This window comes from Carassius gibelio, chromosome B1, assembly GCF_023724105.1.
Source record: "Carassius gibelio isolate Cgi1373 ecotype wild population from Czech Republic chromosome B1, carGib1.2-hapl.c, whole genome shotgun sequence".
NCBI classification, from domain to species: domain Eukaryota; kingdom Metazoa; phylum Chordata; class Actinopteri; order Cypriniformes; family Cyprinidae; genus Carassius; species Carassius gibelio.
Window position 1 is genome coordinate 15,988,133 of NC_068396.1, and position 16,016 is coordinate 16,004,148.

At 39.7% G+C, this 16,016-nt stretch overlaps 1 protein-coding gene across 2 annotated transcripts in view; it reads left to right on the top strand.

Annotated features, from left to right (window-relative positions):
* The window catches only part of LOC127949598 (guanylate cyclase soluble subunit beta-1), a 34,162-nt gene that overhangs the window by 3,473 nt on the left and 14,673 nt on the right, over window positions 1-16,016 (top strand). For both annotated transcript variants that reach the window (XM_052547027.1, XM_052547026.1), the window contains exons 5-9: window positions 305-502; window positions 2,519-2,749; window positions 2,857-2,973; window positions 3,194-3,327; window positions 4,257-4,454. In XM_052547027.1, the coding sequence (XP_052402987.1) occupies window positions 305-502; window positions 2,519-2,749; window positions 2,857-2,973; window positions 3,194-3,327; window positions 4,257-4,454 (878 nt within the window). The remainder of the gene's footprint in view (window positions 1-304; window positions 503-2,518; window positions 2,750-2,856; window positions 2,974-3,193; window positions 3,328-4,256; window positions 4,455-16,016) is intronic.

Below are 16,016 nucleotides of genomic sequence, written 5' to 3' on the forward strand. Positions count from 1 at the left end.
CTATATTTTTAATAAATCCCTAATGTCCTTTCATTATATATCATGTTTTTTTTTTTAATAATGTTATTTTTTTGCCTTATTTGGTGAAAAATTCCATACGACTGTATCTATAGTAAAATAAAAAATTAGAGAAAAGTTTCCCCAAACTGAAGCTGGTTTCACTAAATATTTTGTAGTATAAAGCTTAGTGATACTAAAATCTAGATACTATTTTCACCCCTTTTCATTGCACTGACTTTGTTTAGCTTAGCAAAAATCTGCTCTTTACATCAGCACATTAATATCAACTTGTTCTCTCTCTCAGAATCTGGACGCATTGCATGACCATCTGGGCACCATCTACCCAGGCATGCGCGCGCCCTCCTTCCGCTGCACGGATGCAGAGAAAGGGAACAACCTCATTTTACACTATTACTCTGAGAGAGAAGGTCTTCAGGACATCGTCATAGGGATCATCAAGACAGTTGCACAGCAGATTCATGGAACTGAGATTGAGATGAAGGTGCTGTGCCTGTGCATTAATTGTCTCCCTTATAGATGTTGCTTTGTTCCTTTAATTGTCTTTAGCTTGGCAGATTCAGACTGGAGGCAAATGGTAGAAGAGAATCATTGCACAAAAAATGTATATCCACAATGACACAAAAATAGATAGATAGATAGATAGATAGATAGATAGATAGATAGATAGATAGATAGATAGATAGATAGATAGATAGATAGATAGATAGATAGATAGATAGATTTTTTAAAATAAATTAAGTACTTTTGTTCAGCAAGGATCCATTCAATTGATCAAAACTTACAGAAAAGACAAAAAATCCTATTTCAAATCATTTCTGTTCATTTTTAAATATCTTATGATAGAAAACCGTACATTTAAACTGTAAAAATATAATTGTAAAATATAAAATAAATTATATATATATATATATATATATATATATATATATATATATATATATATATATATATAATATAATGCTATATTTAAACAAACAGTAATGTAAGTGCTAAATTAGGCAGACCAAGAGCTAATCATCCCCCAGACGGCAGACTGCTCTTTCCATCGCTCTCTCTCTCCATCTGGGCTTAGTGTGAAATGAGGGAGTCCAATCGACAGACCCTCGAAATGCAACACCTGACTTGTCGAAAAAAATGTTAGCCATCGTCGTCATGGTGACGGCAGGGCAAAGAGACAGTGACTTGACGTCAGTAAAATGGGCTCAACTTCAAGCTGAGAGAGAAAAAAAAAAACAACAGCCTCTCTGCATTCAGGCCAGGCTGATATGACGGCTACAATAAGATGGCTTTTAGAGCCATTTTCAGTGATATTGCTGAAGACAAAACGGAGACTGAACTCTTCACTGTCTGCATTGCGTAAACAATTCCAAAAGTTATTCCTGTATTTGACTCATACTTAAATAAACTAAACATTCTCCTTTATTAAACACTCAGACACACTTGAAGCTTTAACTTTCTCTTTGCTTAGTCTACATGCTATACAACGACTACGGAATGAGATCACTGAACCTGGACTCTTAACAGAAGATATTGTTTGGAATCACAAGAGACCATTAGACACTTTTATTTGTGTTCTTTAAAAGAACATTTTGAGTTCAATGTAAGTTATGCTTAGTCAACAGCATTTGTGGCATAATGCTGATTTTATATATATGTTTTATTTATATATATAATGTATATATATATATATATATATATATATAGAGAGAGAGAGAGAGAGAGAGAGAGAGAGAGAGATTATAGTATATATAAAACTAATCCTTCATTTTCAGGTATTATAATGAAAGTAATAGGGTTATTTTGGAGGATTTAAAATGAAATATAATTGAATATTTAGCTTATAAGTTTATAAACACAAGTTTGTCTGCTAAAACTTATTTGAATTTTAAAACGTTTTAAATCATTTAAAGTTGTAAAATTTGATATACAGTAACCTTTTTTGATCACACTAAAACAATGTTAACACACACAGTTATAAAAAGCTTACAGATTGACCTCGTTCACTTAGATTGTAATTGCCTTCCAAGATTATTTTATTTTGCTTAAAATTAATTTTATGAAATAAAAGTGCATACAATAATAAATAACCTCAACCATACCTACTGTATATAGTTTTATTAAGTTTTAGTATATTGAGTTGGTGTTTATTTAGTATTTTAGTACTTCAACTTAAATGAAAGTGAGAAATGTTGCATGGCAACTGGTTAAAACAAAATACATTTAAGATTTTTATGTTTTATTTTATTTCAGTTAATGTTTGTTTTATTTTCTAATACTGAAAAGTTTTTATTTTATTTTATTATTATTATTTTTTTTTTTATGGCTTTAGTTTTAGTTACCAATAATAACCTTGTATTGGTCTGTCTCTTACTTCCATCCTTTCTTCCAGTCATTTCTTTCTTTTTCTTTCACGCTGTGGGTGTCCTCATTTAATGTTTGGAAATGCAATCCCCAAGACCCACGAGACTCTAAATATATATTTGTGGGGGTGTACCAGGTCATTCAGCCGAAGAGTGAGGAATGTGATCACATTAAGTTCTTGATTGAGGAGAAGGACTCAGAGGAGGAGGCGTTTTATGAAGACCTGGATGGTTTCGAGGAGAATGGGACTCAAGAGACACGGATCAGTCCGTATACCTTCTGCAAGGCTTTCCCCTTCCACCTGATGTTTGACAAGGACCTCATGCTCACACAGTGTGGAAATGCCATCTTCAGAGTTCTGCCACAGGTTTGTCTGCTCAAAAATCTATTTTAGAAATGTAAAAGTGGGAGATTTACAAAGTATATTAAAAGTATGATGGAGAAAAATGTCAAGTTATTTGTGTCATCTTCCAGCTGCAGCCTGGCGTCTGTAACCTGTCCTCAGTGTTCTCGCTGGTGCGGCCACACATAGACTTCAGTTTCCATGGCATCCTGTCTCACATCAACACTGTCTTTGTGCTGCGGAGTAAGGTCTGTCTGCCCCAAAACACGTAACATACTGTCTGATATATAACCACCAACACACATTAACTAGATGTTGTTAATAGTTTCTGGAACAAATTGTGATTGTTAGTTCTACAGAACATGTCACACACACATATACAAATACAAGGCTAACCATGTACAGAACGCTATAAAAATATGTAAATGGAAACTAAATTATACAAGGCTTGTTTGTGGTTTTATGTAGGAAGGCCTATTGAATGTAGAGACTGCGGAGAGTGAAGATGAACTCACAGGAACAGAGATTAGCTGCCTGAGACTGAAGGGCCAGATGATCTCACTTCCTGAGACTGAGAACATCCTTTTCCTGTGCTCACCAAGGTTAGATGAATGAGGCTGTGAAATAATCCCAATAAAACTAATTTGGTAATTTTGGTAGCTTAAAATAATTGCATCAGTTTGAAATCGTTCTGCTGCTTTTCACATGAACTTGAGGAGAAGATGGACAACATACTGCAAGTGGTAACATGTAATTGTTACCATAATTACTCATTATTACTTGCTCTAACCCTTAAAATTATTTTCATTTTTGTAACCTAATGTAGTTACATGGATTTAGTCATATCTATTATTATTAGCAAAAAAAAAAAAAAAAAAAAAATTCAAGTTACTGTAGATTATTATTTTTATTTATTTATTTATTTTTAGTGAACATAGTTAACATAAAATGTGCTTCATGTGGTTACATGTGGTAAAATGTAACCACATAGGTAGAAACAGTATTTAATTTGACAGAATCAACCTGACTATATTATGTTACACCAACAAAAGTCACTTACAAAACAAGTACAGTACATTTTGTTCATTGCCTCCTAAATTAAACACAATGTCAGCAATGTTCAACATGAGCTAGACCAGTATCTAATGAATGTTTACATTCCAGTTATTCTGTTGGCCTCTTATAAGCCATATCCTACTAGAAATAGATTTTTTCATTTCAATCACTTTGTGTGTTAATACCTTATCTCTCGCTAGTGCTAGTCTGAGATGAGTTGAATCCTCTTACAATAATATGAAGAGGTCACTTGATTCAGACACTCTTTTCCTTGGAAACACAGCTGTGTCCTTCCCGCTGATTTAGATTGAAAGATGCACACAAAGGCTTAGATAACTTATTATGTGCTAAAAATATTTTCTAATGAGATTGCTATATTGGTATATATTAGGGTTTTATATATATAAATATAAATATTTCAGTTTTTGATATCTTAAATTTATGGGGCTGATTAAGTGTTTTGTCCATATGTCAGTGTTATGAATCTGGATGACCTGACCAGGAGAGGTCTGTACCTGAGTGACATTCCTCTTCATGATGCCACCCGAGACCTTGTGTTACTGGGGGAGCAGTTTCGTGAGGAGTACAAGTTGACCCAGGAGCTGGAGATCCTGACTGACCGTCTACAGCACACACTCCGAGCCCTAGAGGATGAGAAGAAGAAAACAGACAGGTCAGTTCTCCAACGTGCCACATTGTGGAAATATTTAATGAATATTAGCTGATTTGAATGAACACTTATTACCTTGAAAATCCTACATCTTTTTGAAAGCAATGGAATGACACTGTTAACTCTATTATGTTTATGTTTGTAAGGGTTGAAGTTTGTAATAAAATGTAAAAATTATCTTACATGTATGTTATGAAATATATTGAAAGAATATGATGTTTCATTCAAACAGTACTCAAATTCAGTGTTAAAGGTATTCACAGAAATATTTAAACATTTATAGTTTCTTTTGTAATTGATTTGAGGGAACTCTCATCCATAAATAAACCCAGACCAACACCAGACCCCATAAGACCCAAACCCAGACCAAATCTAGATCTCTCAAGACCCTGATCCAGACCAAAATTAGGTCCCTCAAAACCTTGTGTCACAAACACAGCCTCTGTGGCTCCCTCCGGTCACCACCAGAGGGAACCGTCACCCGAGTATTAACCTTCTTCAAACTCCATTTCCCATACACCCCGTACCTGGGGCTGATTACCTGCACAGGTGTCGCTCATCTTCATCCCCTATTTAAGGAACTCTCCCTGTTCACTCAAACGCGAAGTCTTGTTTTGCCCATGCAGACATTACCGAGCGTTTCCCCACTGTTGGATCTTCCGTGTATGACCTGGACTGTTTATTGGACTCTGATTCCCTGCCGCCTACCTTATCGACCTCTGCCTTGTTCTCTCGCCTCTGCCTGCCAGCTGCCAGCCCTGATTCTACGCTCTGTCAAGGTTTATGATTGTGATTTGTCTACGTGGTATCTAACGCCCCTGATTGACCTGTTTCTGTTTACTCTGTGGATTATTGAAATAAAGCTGCTTATGGATCATAACGTCTCTGACTCAGCGTTACAGAAGACTTCGCCAGATATTGATCCAGCGGCTTTCTTCCAGATCACGGCAGAAGTATCCGCTCAAGCCGCGGCGCTGACAGCACATCAGCAGCAGCTGAATCGACTCACCTCTCTCACCGAAGAGATGATCCGAACCCTCCAATCACTCCGTCTGCAAACCCCGGAGGGAAACATTCCAGCAGCACCTCAACCTCAGCAAATGGCCGCCGCCGTGACCACACCTCCCGCTTCAGTAAGCCCGCGCTTGGCGTTCCCAGGAAAATTCGATGGATCACCAGCCAGATGCAAGGGGTTCCTATTACAATGTTCGATGTTCGTTAACCAACAGCCCTCGTTATATCCCACAGAGGACAGCCGAATTTCGTTTGTGTGCTCTTTGCTCACGGGGAGAGCACTAGATTGGGCCACAGCCATCTGGAACGGGGATCGATCAGTTTTCACCACCTTTCCAGCATTTCTACGCCGATTCAGAGAGGTTTTCGAACATCCCGCTGGAGGAAAGGAGGTTGGTGAACAGCTTATTGCACTCCGTCAAGGAGGAGGAACGGCCGCGGATTATGCCCTTTCGTTCCGCACCCTAGCTGCACAAACTGGCTGGCCAGACGACCCTTTACGCCTACACTTCAGGAGGGGACTGGATGCTGAGCTGTAGACCGAACTAGCCTGCCGAGACGAGGGCAAAACTCTCGAACAGCTCATCGATCTGTCCATCAAGGTAGACAATCTGATTCGGGCACGTCGGCCCCGATACCGAACTCCATCATTCACCCCAGTCAACAGCTCAAGCCCGGATCCAGAACCCATGCAAATCGGAGTTACCCGATTAAACGAGGAGGAAAAGTCACGCAGGCGACAGCACAACCTGTGTTTATACTGTGGCTTGGCTGGACATCTACGGGCTTCATGCCCCACTCGACCGCCGCGACATTCAGCTGCGGTGAGTTATCCCTCTAGAACCTCTTCAATGTTGGAGATACCAGTCATGTTATATGTTCAGGGAATTGGCATCGAGGTGAGGGCATTGATTGATTCCGGAGCTGCGGGAAATTTTATTGATACCACTTTCATGGAGACTCATAACATCCCATGTATTCCTTGTACTTCTCATTTGGCAGTGGCAGCCCTAGATGGACGACCGCTGGGCTCCGGTCGCATCCAAACCATCACTGAGGAGTTAGAACTCACCGTCGGGGTCCTCCATTCTGAAAGGATCCACCTCTACAGCTTTCAATCTCCTCATAACCCCATCATCTTGGGACTGCCCTGGCTGGAAAAGCACAATCCAATCATCACCTGGTCAACGAAACAGATTTCCCAATGGTCAGATTATTGCAAAGAACATTGTCTCCATTCCTGCATACGACCCACGATCACTCATACTTCCCCATCGGCCTCTCCACTGCCTCAAGAGTATGACGATCTCCAGGAGGCTTTCAGTAAAACCAAGGCTGCGCAGCTACCTCCTCATCGACCAGGCGATTGCGCCATTGAACTGGTGCCAGGCGCTCAACCACCCAAGGGCCGAGTATTTCCGCTATCTCAACCCGAAGCCACAGCCATGAAGGAGTATATCGAGGAGGAATTAGCCAAGGGATTCATTCGACCTTCCACTTCACCAGCTTCTGCAGGGTTCTTCTTCGTGAAGAAAAAGGATGGAGGCCTCCGCCCTTGTATAGATTACCGTGGCCTCAACGATGTTACGGTGAAGTACCGATATCCCTTACCACTCGTCCCAGCGGCTCTAGAGCAACTACGCCGAGCAAAGTACTTCACTAAGTTGGACCTCCGAAGCGCCTACAACCTGATCCGAATTCGAGAAGGAGATGAGTGGAAGACGGCCTTTTCAACCACCACTGGGCACTACGAATACCGGGTCATGCCGTTCGGCCTTTCCAACAGTCCTTCCGTGTTTCAAGCCTTTGTTAACGACATATTCAGGGATATGTTGAATCGTTGGGTCATAGTCTACATAGACGATATCCTCATCTACTCCGAAACGTATACGGAACATGTGAAGCAAGTCAAAGCCGTCCTCCAACGCCTAATCCAGCACCAACTGTATGCTAAACTGGAGAAATGTGAATTCCACAAACAGACTATCTCCTTCCTGGGGTATGTAATCAGCGCTGGAGGAGTAGCCATGGAGGAGGGGAAGGTTCGCGCTGTAGTCGACTGGCCCCTACCCCAGACTCTCAAGGAACTACAACGCTTCCTGGGTTTCGCTAACTTCTATAGAAGGTTCATCCGCGACTTCAGCTCAATCGCAGCACCAATGACTTCTATGGTTAAGAAGGGCTCTCAACGTCTCCACTGGTCCTCCGCCGCCCTCGACGCCTTCCAGGCCCTCAAGGATAGATTCACCACAGCACCCATCTTACATCATCCTGATCCAGAGCAGGAATTCATTGTGGAAGTCGACGCTTCAAGTTCAGGTCTCGGGGCTATACTCTCACAACGTCAGGGAGATCCACCGAAATTATTCCCATGTGCCTTTTATTCTCGCAAACTAAACGCAGCCGAGAGGAATTATGATGTTGGAGATCGCGAGCTCCTGGCTATGAAAGCGGCATTCGAGGAATGGAGGCATTGGCTAGAGGGGGCTAAACACACCTTCACAGTCCTCACGGATCACCGCAACCTAGAATACCTCCGGTCTGCCAAACGCCTGAATCACAGACAAGCCAGATGGTCACTCTTCTTCACAAGATTTAACTTTCAAGTCACTTATCGTCCGGGCTCTCAGAATACCAAAGCAGACGCACTCTCTCGTCTCTATGAATCCAACAACCAAACCCCAGACCACGAACCCATCATCCCTTCCACGATCATTCTTGGACCCATCCAATGGGACATTATGACTGAGATCATTGAGGCCCAACGCATCGAACCTCCACCTCCTGAGACTCCCCAGAATCGTACATTCGTCCCTCAAACACTGAGACAACGAGTACTACATCAGGTCCACTCTACCCCAAGCTCAGGTCACCCCGGTATAACCGTCACCATCCAGCTCTTATCTAACCGCTTCTGGTGGTCCTCAATGCAAACTGACACCATCAATTACATTAGAAACTGTATCACCTGCAACACTAACAAATCATCCCATCAATTACCCGCTGGTCTTCTTCACCCGTTACCCGTTCCTCAACGTCCTTGGTCCCACATAGCCATCGACTTTGTGACCGATCTGCCTCTCTCACAGGGCAAGACTACAATCCTATCCGTGATCGACCGCTTCTCCAAAGCCTGCCGCTTCATCCCATTACCCAAACTCCCGACTGCCTTCGAAACAGCAGAGGCACTTTGTGAGAATGTGTTCCGGTTCTATGGCCTTCCGGAGGACATTGTCTCTGATAGGGGTCCCCAATTTACCTCCAGATTATGGTCGGCATTCTGCCAACAGTTGGGCATCAATGTTAGTCTCACATCAGGTTACCACCCACAATCCAACGGACAGGTCGAACGCCTGAACCAAGAACTCTCCCGTTTCCTCCGATCCTACTGTAATCAGAATCAAAATGATTGGAGCCGCTTCCTGCTCTGGGCCGAGTACGCACAAAATTCCCTTCAAAAACCTTCCACTGGCATGACTCCCTTCCAATGCATCCTAGGATTCCAACCTCCTCTCTTCCCATGGTCTGGCGAACCATCCGAATTACCTGCAGTGGATGCTTGGCTGAGACGCTGTGAGGAGACTTGGAACAGCGCTCATGTTCACCTTCTCCGAGCAGTTCGTCGGACCAGAGATCAGGCCAACCGACACCGCAGAGCTCATCCAGATTACCAGCCCGGACAATGGGTTTGGCTGTCCACACGGGATCTTCGCCTAAGACTACCATCCAAGAAACTAAGTCCCAGGTACGTGGGTCCTTTCAAAATCCTCCGTCAAATCACCCCAGTATCATTTAGACTATCTCTCCCATCTCATTATCGTATCTCACCCACTTTTCATGTCTCCTTGCTCAAGCCCGCTGGTGGACCGAGAGGAGCGGAGAACCTAGAGGAGGCTGGTGACCAGAGAGCGCCTCCCCTCATCATCGATGGCCAGGAGGCTTATCAGGTACACGAAATCCTGAACTCACGTCGCCGGGGCCGAGTCCTACAGTATCTGGTCGATTGGGAGGGGTACGGTCCGGAGGAAAGGTCCTGGGTCAATGCTGATGACATACTGGATCCCTCTCTTATCACGGACTTCCATCGAGATCACCCAGACAGGCCCGCTCCTAGACCCCGAGGAAGACCCCGGCGACGATCACCTCATCGCGTCAGGAGCCGCTCGCAGGGGGAGGGCTCTGTCACAAACACAGCCTCTGTGGCTCCCTCCGGTCACCACCAGAGGGAACCGTCACCCGAGTATTAACCTTCTTCAAACTCCATTTCCCATACACCCCGTACCTGGGGCTGATTACCTGCACAGGTGTCGCTCATCTTCATCCCCTATTTAAGGAACTCTCCCTGTTCACTCAAACGCGAAGTCTTGTTTTGCCCATGCAGACATTACCGAGCGTTTCCCCACTGTTGGATCTTCCGTGTATGACCTGGACTGTTTATTGGACTCTGATTCCCTGCCGCCTACCTTATCGACCTCTGCCTTGTTCTCTCGCCTCTGCCTGCCAGCCGCCAGCCCTGATTCTACGCTCTGTCAAGGTTTATGATTGTGATTTGTCTACGTGGTATCTAACGCCCCTGATTGACCTGTTTCTGTTTACTCTGTGGATTATTGAAATAAAGCTGCTTACGGATCATAACGTCTCTGACTCAGCGTTACACCTTGATCCAAAACAAACACTGGTTGACGGACAAGACCATCAACCAGGGTAGGACTTGACTTGAGCTCATTGCCCTATTATTATTATATTTAAGTACAATTAGGAATCTCAAAGTTAACTCTAAATGAAAGCATGCCAACCTGATATATTTTCTTTTAGTTAAACCAGGGGATAATACACAGACGTTTCTTGTCCCCTTTTTTATCCCTTGCTTTAACTTAAATAAAATATTATAGAGTGCAGACCAATAACTGTAATTTTTTAACATATTTACAGTTTATTTTGGCACCCAACCAGCTGGAAAAGTGCAGTGAAAACAATGATTACAAATGAGATGTTTAAAACCCTTAATCATGTACAGTATAAGCAAAGGTATCTTACAAGTGAAATAATGTCATTAACCATAATACGTTGCAAAATTAACACAATATAGTTTTGTATGAAAATATGTACATGTAGTTAGAGAACCATTTCTGTAAATTCAGTTGTGATAAATTAATCATGTTCATTATAAAAAAGGTAATGAGATTAATTGAAAATTAATTGAAAATCTCAGGCTATAGAGAGTACCAAACATTCTTAATCATTATATAGTATTATTAGATATCTGACAGGTTTTTTTTTTGTTTTTTTTTGTTTTTTTGCTTCTTCTCTTCCCTGCTTTACTGAATCAGCACATTTGAGAGTCTGTGTGGAGCTTACTGTAATTTCCCGTAGAAATAAAATAAGTGGCTCATTTCCTCCTCTGCGTGTCATCATTACCTTTGTACAGTAATCTGTAAATTACATTACATGTCAATCAGACCATCTCTTCCTGTCTTAATGGGTGGTTACACAAGGCAAACTGTAAATAGACTGCAGTCTTATCCGAGACCATGTGTGAGGATCCAGATCCAGACCAATACACTGAGTAATATGACTAATTTCAATTTTAGGTCTCACAACTAAGGCCTAAACCAGATGGGAATCCAGGCCCTTATAGTCCTGCTATGAGTCTATAGTTTGGCAATACAGTGCTGCATAGACTGTAAGGATGTAATAATAAAAAAAAGCATGATATTGGTTTTTACTTTGTTTCCCCAGCGTACAGCTTTTTTAAGATGGCCGTCTCTTTTCCTGCTTGGAAAATAAGGCTGTATTTGCACTCTCCGTGGGGAGCCAGTCTGCCTCGGTCTGTGAGCTCTGTGTTTGTTTATTAAATCTGGTGGAGAACCTTGAACATCACCAGAGACCATCTCTCTCTTCCACACAGACAATATATACCAGCTAAACCTCCACAACTGCCTGTGTACAAGTTTCAAATTCTAGTCAGAATTTAAAACATGAATGTTGGGAGGAATGGTTTAACAATCTTCAGAGACATTTAAATATGGACTGGGATATTCTCTCATTTGTGTCTTAAATTACATCACTGTGAGTTGCTGACTTGTGGTTATGTCCTTCTAAGCATTTTTTTATTTAATTTCAAATTTACACTCTCGTTTTATTCAGTAGCGTTAGGTGCACATGCATTTCTTAAAACCTGGATGTATGTGACTCATTGATAACGTGAACAAATGGGCCGTATTCTGAATTGCTGAATAGCACAGCCTTATCTTAAATAGCAGGCGTTCTGCACTGGAACTTGGGGCAGTTGCTCAAAATAGGTCACTGAGATGTGACTGTGACATTTTCTTTAAGGTTTATGCATATGATTTTTGAAAGCAGTTTTTATATGCAGATTCTTTCTGTGCTTGTAAGTACGGAAGAGGATTAGGGCCAAGCAATAATTAAAAAATGAAACCATCTCCAGATTAAAGTCATTATGATATGAGATTAAACTTGTTTCATTTCTAGAAAAATTTTAAAATAAAATGTTGATATCAAACTCATTCAATTTCAAGAATAAAGTCTTTATGTTTCGACATAAAGCTCGTTAAATTTTGAGAAAAAAAGTTGAGAATAAAGTCATTAAATGATGAGAAAAATGTCCATAAATATAGAGAAAAAAAGTTAAGATAAAATTTTGGGAACAAAGTCCCAATGAAAAAATTATGATTATGAAAAAATTATGAAAACTCACTTTTCTTCATTTTCTCATCACATATCACATCGGAAAAGTATAAATAAGTTGCTTAACAAGTGTTTAATAATAATGTATTAATTAGGGAGGCTTTTTTTGTCCTAATAAGGCAGCATCTATTTAATAATTTTAATAAATAAAATAATGTACACTCTGTTATTATTGTATCCCGTTTATGGTCAGCAATACTAAATTGCAGATAGTATCTGTCACCATTTATGAGTATAAATAGTATCTAATCAGCTACACTTATTGCAAAGATTTGCTACTTTAACATAACCTGACGTAAATAGAATAGCTATTTTCACTTAGTGTGGCCCACCAATCATAATTTACAAATCATGCAGTTTCTAAATGTCAACACAAGGTGAGAACATTACATTTTAGGCCAGATGTATCAGTAAAACATGAGTGACAAAAACTTGACACAGTAAAATGTGCTGTCTTTAGCGCACTAAATGCGGTACAGTGCTACTTATGCAGTTATGTAGTTTTAATGGTAGTAATAACCTGTAGTATAATAAAGACTTGTAGTAGCAACCACTAAACAGTGCTGTGAGAAGCATTCATGTTTTGAGAAGAGCTCTCCGATACAAACCACAGACTCTGCAGTGATTTAAACACGTTTAAAGGCAGATGAAACAGTGCTGCTATTCTCAAGAACACTGACATGGAAAATGGGAGAAACACTGCAACAACAATCCTATAGGAGTACTTTTCAATCAACAAATCAGAATTTACAATGCATTTACTATAGTAAAACTTAACCTATCTAATTGATACATTACTATTAAACACTTGTTAAGCAATTGATTTCCACTTTTCCGATGTGATATGTCAAGTCAAGTCACCTTTATTTATATAGCGATTTAAACAAAATACATTGTGTCAAAGCAACTGAACAACATTCATTAGGAACACAGTGTGTCAATAATGCAAAATGACAGTTAAAGGCAGTTCATCATTAAATTTAGTGATGTCATCTCTGTTCAGTTAAATAGTGTCTGTGCATTCATTTGCAATCAAGTCAACGATATCACTGTAAATGAAGTGACCCCAACTAACCAAGCCAGAGGCGACAGCGGCAAGGAACCGAAACTCCATCGGTGACAGAATGGAGAAAAAAACCTTGGGAGAAACCAGGCTCAGTTGGGGAGCCAGTTCTCCTCTGACCACACAAAACCAGTAGTTCAATTTCAGGCTGCAGCAAAGTCAGATTGTGCAGAAAAATCATCTGTTTCCTGTGGTCTTGTCCTGGTGGTCTTCTGAGACAAGGTTTTACAGGGGATCTATATCTGATAAGAGAGAAACAGACAAATATTAGCGTAGATGCCATTCTTCTAATGATGTAGCAAGTACATAGAGTGTTAACGGAAGTGTTCCCGGTTCTGGTTTACCTAATTAATGCAGCCTAAAAATATTTTAACGGATTTGAATATTAGAAGCATATTAGTGTGTTATGTTTAAGCAAGGTTAATGAGATGGGTCTTTAATCTAGATTTAAACTGCAAGAGTGTGTCTTCCTCCAGAACATTGTTAGGTAGGTTATTCCAGAGTTTAGGTGCCAAATAGGAAAAGGATCTGCCGCCCGTGGTTTATTTTGTAGGTATTTTTTTGAGAACGCAGCTGACGTGGTGGATTATAATGTAATAGGAGCTCATTCAAATACTAAGGTGCTAAACCATTCAGGGCTTTATAAGTAATAAGCAATATTTTTAAATCTATACAATGTTTGATAGGGAGCCAGTGCAGCATTGACAGGACCGGGCTGATATGGTCATACATACTTCCTGACTCTAGTAAGAACTCTTGCTTGTTTATTAAGCATGCAGAACAACCACTCAATAAAGCATTACAATAATCTAACCTTGAGGTCATAAATACATGGATTAACATTTCTGCATTTGACATTGAGAGCATAGGCCGTAATTTAGATATATTTTTTAGATGGAAAAATGCTAGAAACGTGGCTTTCTAATGAAAGGTTGCGATCAAATAGCACACCTAGGTTCCTTACTGATGACGAAGAATTACCATCAAGTCTTAGACAGTGTTTCTAGGTTATTACATGCAGAGTTTTGAGGTCCTATAATTAACATCTCTGTTTTTTCAGAATTTAGCAGTAAGAAATTACTCGTCATTCAGTTTTTTATATCCACCTCTGAAACATCTAACCTCCTCCACCCCCAAAACACCCCCCAATCTTACCACATCAGAAAACCTGCCTGAAACCGAAACTTTTTTTTTTGTGCAATTCGAAGTGTGCTAAACACAAGTGGGTGGGCCTGTACAAAGCACCTGTAGAAACACACTCTCCTCTATGCACACTAAACACTTTTTACACACACTGTTGTGTGTACATAATTACCAAAAAGAGTAATATGAGTATGTTTACATGCTTATGTACTACAAATCATCTTGCACTGTTCCACAGCCAGCTGCTTGACTTGCGATGTTTGTCTTTGCACATGTACAGTATGTATGTGAAACATTCATATAGTTTGTATTTTTTCATTTATGTATAGGTAAACATTTATATATAGTATATTTATAGTCAAAATCTGTTTGTAGGATGTATGTCTGTAGCACCGTGGTCCTGTGAGATATGACATTTCATTCCACTGTATGTCCACACGTAGCAGAATGACAATAAAGCTAAACTTGACTTGACACACTATTTTCCAGCGAATTACTCTCCAACCTACGCCACTGCAGACACTATTTGACTCTGTCCAACGAGATAAAATGAATGACATGAGTGTTTATTCTTGAATTTTTCTCTAAATTTAACAAGTTTTTTTCTCGAAACACAATTACCTTTTTATTGCAATTTAATGAGTTTATTCTTAACATTTTATCTCGAAATTTTTTTCTCAAAATTTAACAACTTTTTTCTTGTAATTTAACGAGTTTATTCTCAACATTAACGATTTTTAACGATCTAAACGCAAAGTGTAAAGCGCACGGCGCAGGTGCATTCAGATCTTGTCCAAATCCACTTTATCTATTTTAATGACAGAAAAACGGTTGGCGCACCCGGGCGCATTGTCTAAACGGGTTGTCCCTATTCTCTTAATGAGTAATGGGTGTTTTTTGGGCGTAACATGCAATAAACCAATCAGAGTCTCATCTTCCATTCCCTTTAAGAGCCAGTTGCGCTCATGCCGTGACGGATTTGCTATTTACACAGCGGAATTTGGAAAGCGCAACGGAGCTGTTCGTGTGCAAGTAAATAGATTCTGATACATGTGATGACTATCCATTATGACATGTAGGCATATATATATATATATATATATATATATATATATATATATATATATATATATAAAATATAATATATATATAAAATATAATATATATATATATATATATATATATATATATATATATATATATATATATATATATATATATATATATATATATATATATATATATAGCCTACAAAAGAAATCTTATGCATTGCAATCCTTTAATTTTTAATATTTTGCATATTTGTGTGCTTCTGTGCATTCCTGTGTTTAATAAGGGCCCAATGAGTTTAATCTCAACATTTTATTTCAACATTTTTCTTTGATCTTGTATTATAATCACGAGATGGATTTATTTATTTTTTTATTGCTTGGCCTTAATCCTCTTCTTTAAAAAATAGCTGTTTGTTTTGTTTGTTTGTTTGTTTCTTTTGTCCATGTTTTGTATTTACTGTGAATTATGCTGTTTCTTTATTTATTTTTGACTACATACAGAGCCAGCATAGTTTTTATTATTTATGATGTCTGAGTAATAATGTGAAATGTATTTATAAAGAGCCTGTTTTGTATTCTTGTGAG